A 12535-nucleotide genomic window follows, 5' to 3' on the forward strand; every position below is an offset into this window, starting at 1 on the left:
CGAGATCCATGATTGTCAAATGACATTCTGATAAATGTCAATGTTCAGTCTTAACAAACCTAAACTGTCAAATGTCAAAAAGTTCAATTCTCATTTTCTCTGTTTTGATGCCGGTTCTGATAACGACTAATATTATAAGAAATATTTTATGTAAATGCTTATTTCTGGGGAAAATGGCTAATTTGCCTCCACGAAAAGTTACTTCAGCTAGCAAATCAAAACAAGATGCTTCTCCACTGCAAATACTTTTGCAAATGGGTTTTAGAAGGCAAAGAGCGTAAGTTTGTAGCGACACTTTGTCTATATTATGTGGTAATAAATGTAGTAGTAGTATCTAGTTTGGAACCACAATAAATTGTACAAGCAAATTTAAAGAAATCAAAACTTAATTGGGCCACAGTAAATATAATACTACAATATAATTTAAATTGCTTAGGTTGAAAGCTTTAGCAGCAACTGGTAACCGCAGTGTTCAACTCGCCTCTGACTGGCTATTGACACACGTTAGTGACTCGAATATAGATGCTGATGATCCTCGCGAGTATATCTTCTATGCCAGTCCTACAGGACCTTTACTCTCACAACTCCTAGAATTCTGGGATAAGTCTAAGGCAACGTGTGGTTGGAATGGAGCTCATAATTTTTTACCTCACATCACTTTAGTATCTTTTTTCAAGGTAATAAAAAATATATCATACATTCCTGTTGATTCCTCTATCAATTTATGCATAGTCCCTGTAAACAAACATTTATAAATAATGTAAGCCTCATTTTATTTTTTGTCAGATCTTTGAATTGTTTAGGTTTATTTTAATTTACTATATTTTGCCACCAACAATTTATTTACAATTTAAGCTATGGTTTTTAGAGTTAAATGGAAACTGGGCTATAGGTATTATTTCAGATAATAGATATGTCAATCCTCATCCCCACTTCCAGATATAAGATATGAGTTACATTTGTAACAATGGCTATTTTAATTCTGCAGCTAATTTTAAAATTTAGTCAGGTTCTACAAAAATTGGATATTAATTTTATACACATTAAATATATAGATAAATTGATCCAAAAAAGAAGACACCACAACCATCAATGGTCATTGTTTTTGGAAATGCTTCGCTTATGCCTTGTACATACATATATGCAAAGTAATTATTATTTATTACAAATAATTATAAAGAATGGATGGATATAGAACTGATGTGATTGATAAATGTTTATTATTAACATATCTTATGAAATAATAGTACATATCTAAACAAATAATCGCAACAGTAAAAAAATATCCATAGGCACCCGATGATACATCTCTTAATTTAGCAAAAGCAGTTCGGCAAGTTGTCGAGAATGTGGGTGACCCACCTAAATGCACTCTTAAGCTCGAACCCTATGTATCACACAACTTTATGGGCTTGTTTATCTCTGAAGAACATGCTGAGTATTTGAAAAAAATTGCAGTGCAATATGTCAAGCAAGTGTCTTCAGTTTGTAAGTATATCTATAAAAGAAGAAATCAATCTAAGAAAAAATATTGTAGATTCTCACTATTTTAATGTAAACTTTATAGTTAAATATCTATTACCATTATTAGAAACAGCATGTACTGGTTATTTCTAGAAATTAGGTACTGTTGACTTATTTGACCCTAATCTGATTATGAAGAAAATAGTCTTTATTTATTTGACATTATGTCTGTGTTACTTCAGTGGGTGTAATGGTGGACACATATGAACATTTGGATGCATTAGGAACATGCTTTCCGTGGTGTGCAATGGCACAAGAAAAGAATCTTAAATGTAAGAGTGGATATTCTAACAGCTTGCTTTGATGTAATAACATTTTTGTGACTATTTTTATTCTAAATACAAAGCAGTAGTTTCTTGACTTGACTATACTAAATATATTAATGTTTTCGTGGCTTAATCGGTAAAGTGTATACATATACTGATACTAAGATTTGCATGTATGTACCTAACGAACAACTTCCATGATGAAGGAAATCAAAATAATAATATGCGTAATGAAACTGAATTAAGTTTGAGTAATAACTAGTTGGACACTGGACTCTGAGACCACTCTGAAAGATACTTTCATGTTGTCTATTGCTTCCTCAGAAGTGTTCATGATTTTCAGTTTTAAGGGTGAGGTATTCTCTGTACTTTTTTTTTTGTTTATTGCCTTACAGGCAGATGAGCACACGGCTCACCTGATGGTGAGTGGTTACCGTTGCTCATGGACGTCAGCAATGCCAGGGGTAGAGCCAAGCCGCTGCCTACCGTTTAATACTCTCCACAAGCCTTGTTTAAAGAAGGACATGTCATAGCGCTCGGGAAACACCATGGAGGGGAGTTCATTTCATAGCCGGATGGTACGTGGCAAAAAAGATCTCTGGAAACGCACTGTGGATGAATGTAGTGGCACCACGTAGTATGGATGAACTTTACTCCGGTGGCGGGAGGTTCGATGGTAAAAACGAGATGTTGGTATCATCTCGAACAATTCCTCTGAGCACTCCCCATGGAACATACGGTACAAAATACAGAGGAAACTGAAGTCCCTCCGCAGACCCAGAGGTTCCAATCGATCCGTAAGAATGGGATTATCAACAATCCGAACGGCTCTTTTCTGTATGGAATCAAATGGAAGTAGCTGGTATTTGGGAGCCCCGGCCCAGAAATGGGAGCAGTACTCTACGCGATGCCGGACCTGTGCTTTGTAAAGCAAAAGTCTTTGTCCAGGCGTGAAGTACCGCTTCGCTCTGTTGAGGACTCCCAGCATTTTTGACGCCAACTTGGCTTTGCCCTCCAAATGACTCCGAAATTGGACATCGCTCGAAATGTCGAGCCCAAGTATCCCAATATTCTTGGAAGGTTGTAGGGATACACCTTGGAATTGCGGCGCCATGACAAAGGGGTCCTTCTTCGCAGTGAACGCGCAAACCTGTGTCTTCAACGGGTTGAATTGAACCAAATTTACTTCACCCCACTCGGAGGCTCGCCCCAGAGAGTTCTCCACTTCAAACACAAGTTTTGAATGTCTCTCCTGCACTACGCTCCGTGAGAGAATCTGATGGCCGATATATCGCACATCCCCCGTGCTGTCATCCGCATAGCAATGCATGCCATAAATAGACAGCATGTCATTGATATACAAGATGAAAAGCGTGGGGGAGAGCACCGAACCTTGTGGAACGCCAGCGTTAATGGTCATGGTATCAGAGCATTCACCGTCTAGAACGACCGTGATGATCCGCCCATCCAAAAAGCTAGCGATCCACTTGCAGAGCCCCTTGGGGATTCCGTAAGCTGGCATGACGTCGACATTTCATGTCACAAGGTGGGTGAAGCCATTTACATTGATGTTGATTATTGCTTCTTCTTCATCATGTAACGAATTGTTGTCGGTTGCAATCTAGAATCGCTTAGTAATAAATGAGAGAAGTTAGGAGGATGCGAGCCCTCATGCAGGTTGCTTAATGGTTCTAGCATTTACTGGGGCAAATACACTTATAACTTTTTAGAAGATTCTGCTAATACCTTACCTACCTGAAAAACCTGAAAATCTATTACCACCAAACTTTTAAAACGGGAAAGTGCAAGAAATTAACCCAAAATTAAGGCTGTAATTGTGGAAAGAACGAAATGTGATGTAATCTACATATCCTTTGTTTAATATGAAACTGCTGCTATGTATATTGTTTGTCGCATGGCATGAAATAAAACAATATAATTGTCTAGTTTAAAAAATTTAAATGCACGTGATTCAAATGTATTTATTTCATTCAAGCCTAAAAACACCACCTTTTTCTTCAGTGGCGGCCTGCCAATTTAATCTTACACTACATGCTTCTAAGGTAAATACGCTTTTATATAATACGTACATATATACCTATATGCTACATTTATTTTAATAACAATTAGTTCTTTCGAATCTGTTAGTTCTGTTTGTTGTGTTTAGAAAATTTGCCGTAGTTGATTTTTGTAATAAAAAATGCTGTAGCTCTATTTCATACGTATATTGTAACGTAGTTTACTTATCACCAATACGTATTTTCTTGAAATAGATTTTTAAGCTTACTAGAAATATTGAATGACATTAAGAACGAATAAGTTTATTTAATATATATTTTTGAACAATAGCATCAATAAACCTGGAAGCGCACGTAAAATCTCTTCATATCACACTGGCGTACCATTTTGAGGAATCATCGTATGAGGATCTGAAGAGCCTGGTGGAGGAGATGCAGCCAGTCGAACACTCCAGCTGGGAGCTCAGGCTTTATTCGAGGGATCCACGTTTCGCTAATCATCAGGTAATCGGGATGATTCCAAACTAGGCCTTTCTATATGGCCGTATGAAATGAGATATTAGGTCGGTATCAAATGTATTGTCGACTGGTTTGATTTTGCTGTTATAGTTACAATAAATTCATAATGAAAGAACTAGTTTATAACATCATAATATCATCATGATCATTAGATCAGCGGGTACTTTTGCCCTTTGACTGTCATGTAGGTTACTGATGCCCTACGTGGCGCACTGAAGGAATTAAGTCGATTTCTGTTACTAAAAGCTTGATTGCACAACTTTATATTATTTTGTTTGTTAATGTAAGTCTTTTAGGTCGATATAAATCGATTCGATTCGTTCTTATTAATTAATTCTTAATTCGTCTTTCCCAGAGTCTACTTATTATTGCGACGCCTTAGTAACAGAAATCGCTATAATTACTTCAGTGCTCCACGCTGTATTATCTATGACGTAGGACACTGGTGACCAGTATAGTGCGAGTTTTGAACGTTTCCGATACCGTAACAGTTAGCTCATATTTGTATGGAATGGGATCGTTTACCTACGTTTGCCGTTAGGGACGTTTGGGACGCTGTTCCAACTGCATACAAAATTGGGTTAACTTTTACGCTATCGAGAACGTTAAAAAGCTCGCACTAAGCACACTGCATGGCAATCAATGTGTAGGTGAAAAAATAGAACTGTCTATCATGTAGGAAGTACCTACAGCGTTGCTGTGCTTATAATATTGAAACAATCTATCTATTAACTACTTAATTAAATTAATATTGATTTATTCAATGATTCGGGCTACCATATCAATTTGACAAAATTACCGAACATTTTCTGGGGAAGAAATTTTCTTTGGGTGAATCCAATGAAAAACTTAGTTAAAGTCAAAAATATATTTATGATAACCAATATTAAACACAGCTTTCAGAAATATCTTTTGATGTCTAAATATTTTGGCATAAAATTCACGTGAATGTTGCGAACTTATAACTCTTTCGTTAAATATAGATTTAACGAAAGAGTTCGCACATATCATACAACAATAGTGTTGTATGAAACTGTCATTGTACTATAATATAATCTATCTTCTATCTATATATATATATATATATATATATATATATATAAATGAATTGCTGTTCGTTAGTCTCGCTAAAACTCGAGAGCGGCTGGACCGATTTGGCTAATTTTGATCTTGATTTATTTGTGGAAGTCCCGAGAAGGTTTAAAAGGTAGATAAATGAATGATAATGTTCGAAATATAAATAAAAATAACAATTTTGTTTTCCCTTTGATGTGCTCCCCGTCGGACGGATTCCTTTTGTTTGTTTTAAGTTTATTTTATACAAAAGTTTAGGTCTTTTATTTGTCGATTGAGGCACTACGAAGTCTACCGGGTCAGCTAGTATATGTATATATATCTTTTGATAATATGTAAAAATAAAACTCGTGTTAAACTAAAACTTAAACTAAGATTAAGATTCAGTCACATAACTTTCTAATTGAAATGTTTTTTTGACTGTTTTGTTAGCTCTACATCGATATTTATAACGTGACAGTACCGTATTTAAAATTTCCCGATATTAATTGAAGAATTTAAATACAAATGTTAATTAAAACTAAATAAATATCTTAATTACATTACATACAAAATGATAGTAGATAGTACAATCGAGAGAATAACAAAACTTTTCTTTGTTCCTTAATTGTTTTGCTACTTAATATTTATTTTTAACTAATTATAAAATTGATTGAAATTTATATTTACTTTATACAAATTATTCCATGATAAAGTATTCAAGAATATTTGATGTTTTGTATGTATGAGGACAGAATAATAATCTTAGTAAAAAAAAAACTGCGACGACAGTGAAATATGCTACATTAGGTATAATGATTTTAAAACAAACTCAACTTTATATATTCTTGTAAATAAAATAGAATGTAACGTGTAGGCTTAGCACACAACGTACCACACAAAATTTAAAAAGAAATAAGAAATAAAAAATGACCGTCCTTGTAAAAGTACAAAAATTGCTAGAAGTAAATAGTGAAGAAAAAATTACATGCATATTCTTAAAAACTTCTGATGGTTAGATAACGGTATTATAACGTTGAAATGTGAAAATTTTACAAAAGTATACAACCGATCAATCTGATATGCGCTGGTAGATGAAAAGTTGACCAGTTGACGCTGAGTTCGTCTCGCCATTAAAGAATACCATTTTCCCCATAGGTGTACAAAGTGACTCAAGGTTATTCGCCTCAAGCCAGCGATGAACTAGAATTGGTGCTCGGTGATTACATTTATATAGAGGAGAAGGAGTTCGATATTTCTCCAGACGGATGGGTCCATGGTACTTCATGGCTCACTGGTAAGAAAATCCTGAAATGTTCGTTTTTTTTTTGTTTTCAGTAGACATGATAAGTAGTAAGTCCCGTGACCACGAAAATTGTTAAGTATTCAAAACGTCAGAAGTAATATAATGACGCGTTATTAAATCGTAAAATAAGTTTAAATTAATTGGCGTTACTAATAGAATCTATATCTATACTAATATATAAATCTGCAGTTTTTTTTACGGATGTTCCGTTATAACTACTGAACCACGCATCCGATTGACTTGCAACTTGGTATCCATGTAGAAAATACATGTACTTAATGGATAGGCTAATATTTATATGAGCGTTGGACTCCCTACACCAGTTGCGGGGGCGTTAATGATGTGAATCTTTGTGGGGGTGAGAAATAATAATGTTAATTTTAAATGCCCAGCGAAGCGGACGGGTACAGCTAGTAATCCATAAAAATTGTGTTTTATAATGGTTTTGTTTTACTATCAATTTGTTCATTGGCGAAGCACTGCTCTTGCTAGGGCTAGTGTTAGCAATTCTCTCAGGTTGAACTCGTGAGCTCATCTATCAGTCTGACCGTACCTGAAATAGCCCCTTAGGCCACCTGAGATTGGTAGGGAAAAATAATTAGTTTAAATGCCTAAAAAGTACAAGATGAGGTCCCGCGAATTGGGCAGAAAAGTACAAGACGAGGTCGCGCGAATTGGGCAGAAAAGTACAAGACGAGGTCGCGCGAATTTGAAGAGTGGGGCAGCCGTTGTAACTATATTTGAGACCTTAGAACTTATATCTCAAGGTGGGTGGCGCATTTACGTCGTCTATGGGCTCCGGAAACCACTTAACACTAGATGGGCTGTGAGCTCACACTCCACTCCACCCATCTAAGCAATAAAAAATAAATTAAAAAAAAACTAAGCTAATGTTAGCAATTGCAAGAGCAGCGCTTCGTTGAATCTGCTACCGGATCGGTATCGCCACGCACTGAAAAGATCCGCTGAGAAACTTTTTTTTATTTATTTTTTATGATTGAAGGATTACTGGTGGCCCGGAGGCCTTTCCAGTTTCACCAGGACAGGTGGGCGAGCAAAGCCTCAGCCAGGAGGGGTGGGATTTGCTAACAGCTACCCGAGCGCCTCCGAAGGAGACCTAACAGCTCAAGAGTAGCTGCTTCGCGAATGAATCTACTACCGGATCGGAATCACGACCCGCTGAGAAGATCCGGCGAGAAACTCAGCGAGCTGATTCATGGGTTAGGTTTCACGGCGAACTCTTTGTCGAGTTCGACGAGTACGGTTACCGAGGTCCCTAAGCCTGCTCCTAGTGTGAAGCTGAAGGCGTCTAATGCAAAGGTTATTGGATCTAATGGATCCGTAAGGACTTGTCTAGGGCGTCGACGGTAACTGGCTTCTGCGTGATCAGGATTTGGGGAGTTGTCAGCGGCGGCAACGATAAGGCGATTATCATGACGCATATCCTTATCGAAGTACCGTTCCGACGCTGACTTCATGTATTTCTGGATAGATTCGAGGCCCAGGTCGTCGTGTAGGTCAACGTTCCTCACGAACCACGGAGCTCCGACGGCTAGCCTGCAAAAGCGGGATTGTAGAGATTGGAGGGTGTATATGTGTGTGCGGGCCGCGTGAGCGAACACCACACTCGCGTAAGTCATGACGGGACCCGCTGAGAAAGTAAGTGGGTTGCTTTGTCTACTTTTAGATATTATGTTATTAAAAAACATTCGTGCATTGATGACTTTAAAATTCAATCATCGTTTTATCTTCTATTCACAAATTACACATATGTATTACATAATTTGTAAACATTACACTTCGAATAAATTGTCTCAGTGACATTTTAACTATGTATAATAAACATTGTCAATTAATGAAATTTACACTATAGGCTTGACCCATTCGAAAGAAATAATAAAATTGCTTATTTAATTATGTATTCGTTATAAAAAACATTTTGATTACGTACCTACTCTAGTCGAAATACAAAACCGCATTGACAGACACGCTTAAGTATACTCGTAAAGTGCATTGACAATGCCCTGTTTATTATTAATATACAGTCAAACCTGGGTAAGTGAGAACTGGATAAGTAAGAAAACTCTATAAGTGAGAGTAATAGCAAGGACCCGTCATTTTAAGCTCCCAAAACCTCTATTAGCGAGAAACAGAAACCTCTGTAAGAGAGAGTCGTTTTTTCCTCATGGACCTCCGTAAGTGAGACTGCTACATATCTATACCTCTATAAGCGACAGCCGAGCTTTATTTATTTATTTATATTATTTAGGAGGAACAAATGACAAAACAAATTACAAATTTAACATCTGCTATTTTATGTCTCATTTTTAACTTTCGTGGAACTTCTTATCATTGTTTTTGTATGGTTTTCTCGTGAATATTGAACCTATTCTATTTCGTGGAACTAAATAACGTTGTTATTTTATCGTATTCTTTTATCGAATTATTTTCGAATCGACACGTGTGCCTGTGTACCGTCCTGTTTGTCGAACTTACTCAGTTTAATCGACATCAACCCCACGAAAAGCACAGCGGTGCTCTTCAAAAGGGGTCGCCCTCCGAACACCACGCTGAGCATCCCCCTCCCGACTAGGCGCGTCAACACCTCCGCTCCCGCCATTCGCCCAATCACGATGTTCGACCAGCCCATACCGTGGGCCCCGAAGGTCAAATATTTAGGCGTCACCCTCGACAGTACGATGACATTCCGCCCTCACATCAAGACGGTACGCGACCGTGCCGCCTTCATTCTAGGACGTCTCTACCCGATGATATGTAGGCGAAGTAAAATGTCCTTTAGAAATAAGGTGACACTCTACAAAACTTGCATACGCCCCGTCATGACCTATGCAAGTGTAGTGTTCGCTCACGCGGCCCGCACTCACTTAAAGTCATTCCAAATTATTCAATCCCGTTTTTGCAGGATAGCCGTCGGAGCCCCGTGGTTTGTCAGGAACGTCGACCTCCATGACGACCTGGACTTAGAGTCCACCAGTAAGTATATGCAGTCGGCGTCGATGCGCCACTTCGATAAAGCGGCACGACACGAGAACCCTCTCATCGTGGCCGCCGGTAACTACATTCCCGATCCTGCGGACAGAATGGAAAGCAGTCGACGTCGCCCAAAACACGTCATCTCGGATCCTCCCGATCCACTAACGGTGCTTCTAGGTACTTCAAGCACCGGTCACCGTTCTCGTCGAACCCGTCGCTTGCGACGAAGGGCTCGACGAGTAAATTAACTCTCAGACACAGCCCATTGAGTTTCTCGCCGGATCTTCTCAGTGGGTCGCGTTTCCGATCCGGTGGTAGATTCTGCGAAGCACGACTCTTGCTAGGGTTCGTGTTAGCAACTTCATCAGGTTTGAGCCCCGTGAGCTCACCTACAAAAGTTAGGGTTACGCTGATATAGCCTCTCAAGGCTCTCAGCTTAGGTAGGAAATAAAAATAAAAAATAAACAGTTTATCGTTAATCAATTGCGAAGGAAAGTTCTGTTCATCAATTGCGAAGGAAAGTTCTGTTCTGCATCATGTAAAAACGGAAAATTAAAGTACTGTCATTAAAGTCATAAACTTAAAATAGTGAATGCATTTGAATGCGGAAAATCGCGAATCGAAATTCAGAGGGAGCATTAGCGAGAAACTCGGGTTAGTGAGAAACCTCTATAAGCGAGAATGAGATTGTGCTCCCTTGAACTCTCGCTTATCCAGGTTTGACTGTACTTGTAGGTAACTCAAGAACGGAGAAGCCTAATAAACGTTTTGTTACGTTCTTGAAAAAGCCAACGTTAAAAATACTTCATTTCAATGTTTACAATCGTAATTGTATTTCAGACGTAGGATTTTATTTTTCCCTTTTTTAAATTCTAACCTAATCAGTGCTGATATCGTTTTAATGCCATTAATGTTTCGTAGTTGCTAATCGCTACCGGCGTACTGCGATACATAGAATTAGTGCATAACGACATTTTTGCTACTATTGTTTATTCTAATGTAAAAATCGAAGCGTCTAAGCTTTAGTGATGTATGCGTAATATGTGTTTGCATTCTTTTTTTTTTTAATTGTTATTTAAATTTAACAATACAATAACGTTAAGTTATTCTAAGACGGTACGTCTTTCTGAAAGCGTTGTGTGTCGGCGATAGTACATCAGGGTCACGTGAAAAATGCTGAGTAACACGAGAGCGTTGCTTCGATTGTTGAACTTGAATTTGGAAGGTCAGTCAGTTGTGCTTGTGATACTTTTAGGGACACACGTGCCGCCTTCAGCCGTGAGTAGCATCTTCGACTTATAAATAGTCCATTTAAATAAATAAATAATACATAATTTAACATAAAACAACAAAAATAAGTAATTCAATTGAAAACTTTCATGTTAGTTACATTAAAATATTTAAAAATGTGTTATAAGTGAGCGAATTTGGCGACGAAGGATCTTACGAAAGAACTTACAAGATTATTTATTATTCTGAAATGCAAACATGAACTTTAACGAACCTTTGCGTAGCTGAAGTTAAAACGCTGTTATTGTTCCCAAAGTTCGATTATTGGAACTCGATTATTGGAACAAAGAAAATTAATTAATCGAACTGTTATCGTTTAGTATTTATAAGAGATTCGAAAGTGTATGTTTTGATATCTGCGCATAGAGAAATTCAATTAGCGGTGTTAAAATTAGAAGCGATCACTTCTATGCAGCCTTTTTTTTTTCTACCTAAGCCTTGAGAGGCTATTCTCCGGTGCTTGAGGTACCTAAAAGCACCGTTAGTGGATCGGGAGGATCCGAAATGACGTGATGCAGCCATTAAATTATAAAAGTGTGAAGTTCCAATATTCACATTCTGTTTTCTAGGTAATACTTGAAATGGATACACAGGTACATGGTCATCAGTATTCAAACTATTAACGAAGCTTATTGAAATTTAATAATATCGACGTCGGGATATCAGTCTTAAAAACAAACAAACAAACAAAGCTATTTATCATTTGTAAATTACGAAAATACTATTACGGTTATGATTTATTTTGAGCCTCTTTAGGCCAATGAGCGGACAATTAACAGCGGATGAAGTAAAACTCTAGGTTTTGTTTAAATTGCTGCTGGTAAAATGTCATGAAACATTTATTTACTGGCAGCTTCTGACGTTATCTGTGCTCAAATGTTATCGCACACCGTGCAGATTATGAAAATACAAACACACAATATTTATTGATAATATCTAATCTAGTGGATCTACTATTCTATGAATGTTTTCCGAATTGTTAGATAATCCACGCACTGCGTGACTGTCACGGTCCAAAGTCAATGTCACAAATCACGAAAATATCTGTCAATTTGATACGATTTATCGATCCTAAAATTATTTAAGGTTGTATAAACATATCGGGTTATAAGGTGATACGTTCCTAGGTGTCAAAATAAAAACACACTTTAGGCGTAGGTGTATTTTACTTTTTTTTTATTAGTCAATTTGACGACGCGTTTACAAAGGATATTCGGTTAGTTACCTACAATATTGGAATCCTCTTGATAAATGTGTATGTACCGATGTACCAATTAGATCTGCGAGTAAAGAAATCTTAAGCCGCGAATATAGGAAATTGGTCGTATTTTTATAATGGGCGAATAGTCAAAACACGAATAAAGGAAACGCGAATAATGAGCTTTTGCTGTATTACAATATAATTTTGAAATGAAACTGAAGAAAAACGGAAGCCGTTTCTGGCCATAAATTGTATTACTGAAAATGTTCTTAATCGAGTTTTATATAGAGCCAATATATATATATTAAATGACAGCTGTATTTGTCGTTGGTCAAATGTCGTTGTTAAATATCATGTCAATAGA

At 37.2% G+C, this 12535-nt stretch overlaps 1 protein-coding gene across 14 annotated transcripts in view; it reads left to right on the forward strand.

Annotated features, from left to right (window-relative positions):
- Nucleotides 1–12535, forward strand: part of LOC692444 (ecdysteroid-phosphate phosphatase) — a 24174-nt gene continuing 11639 nt past the window's right edge. For 2 of the 14 annotated variants that reach the window (XM_062675975.1, XM_062675976.1), the window contains exons 1-6: nucleotides 1–277; nucleotides 437–677; nucleotides 1293–1488; nucleotides 1707–1796; nucleotides 4140–4312; nucleotides 6539–6677. In XM_062675975.1, coding sequence (XP_062531959.1) covers nucleotides 72–277; nucleotides 437–677; nucleotides 1293–1488; nucleotides 1707–1796; nucleotides 4140–4312; nucleotides 6539–6677 — 1045 coding nt within the window. In that variant the 5' untranslated portion in view covers nucleotides 1–71. 14 annotated transcript variants of the gene reach the window in all.

Source organism: Bombyx mori, chromosome 25 (assembly GCF_030269925.1).
Source record: "Bombyx mori chromosome 25, ASM3026992v2".
In the NCBI taxonomy this organism is placed as follows: domain Eukaryota; kingdom Metazoa; phylum Arthropoda; class Insecta; order Lepidoptera; family Bombycidae; genus Bombyx; species Bombyx mori.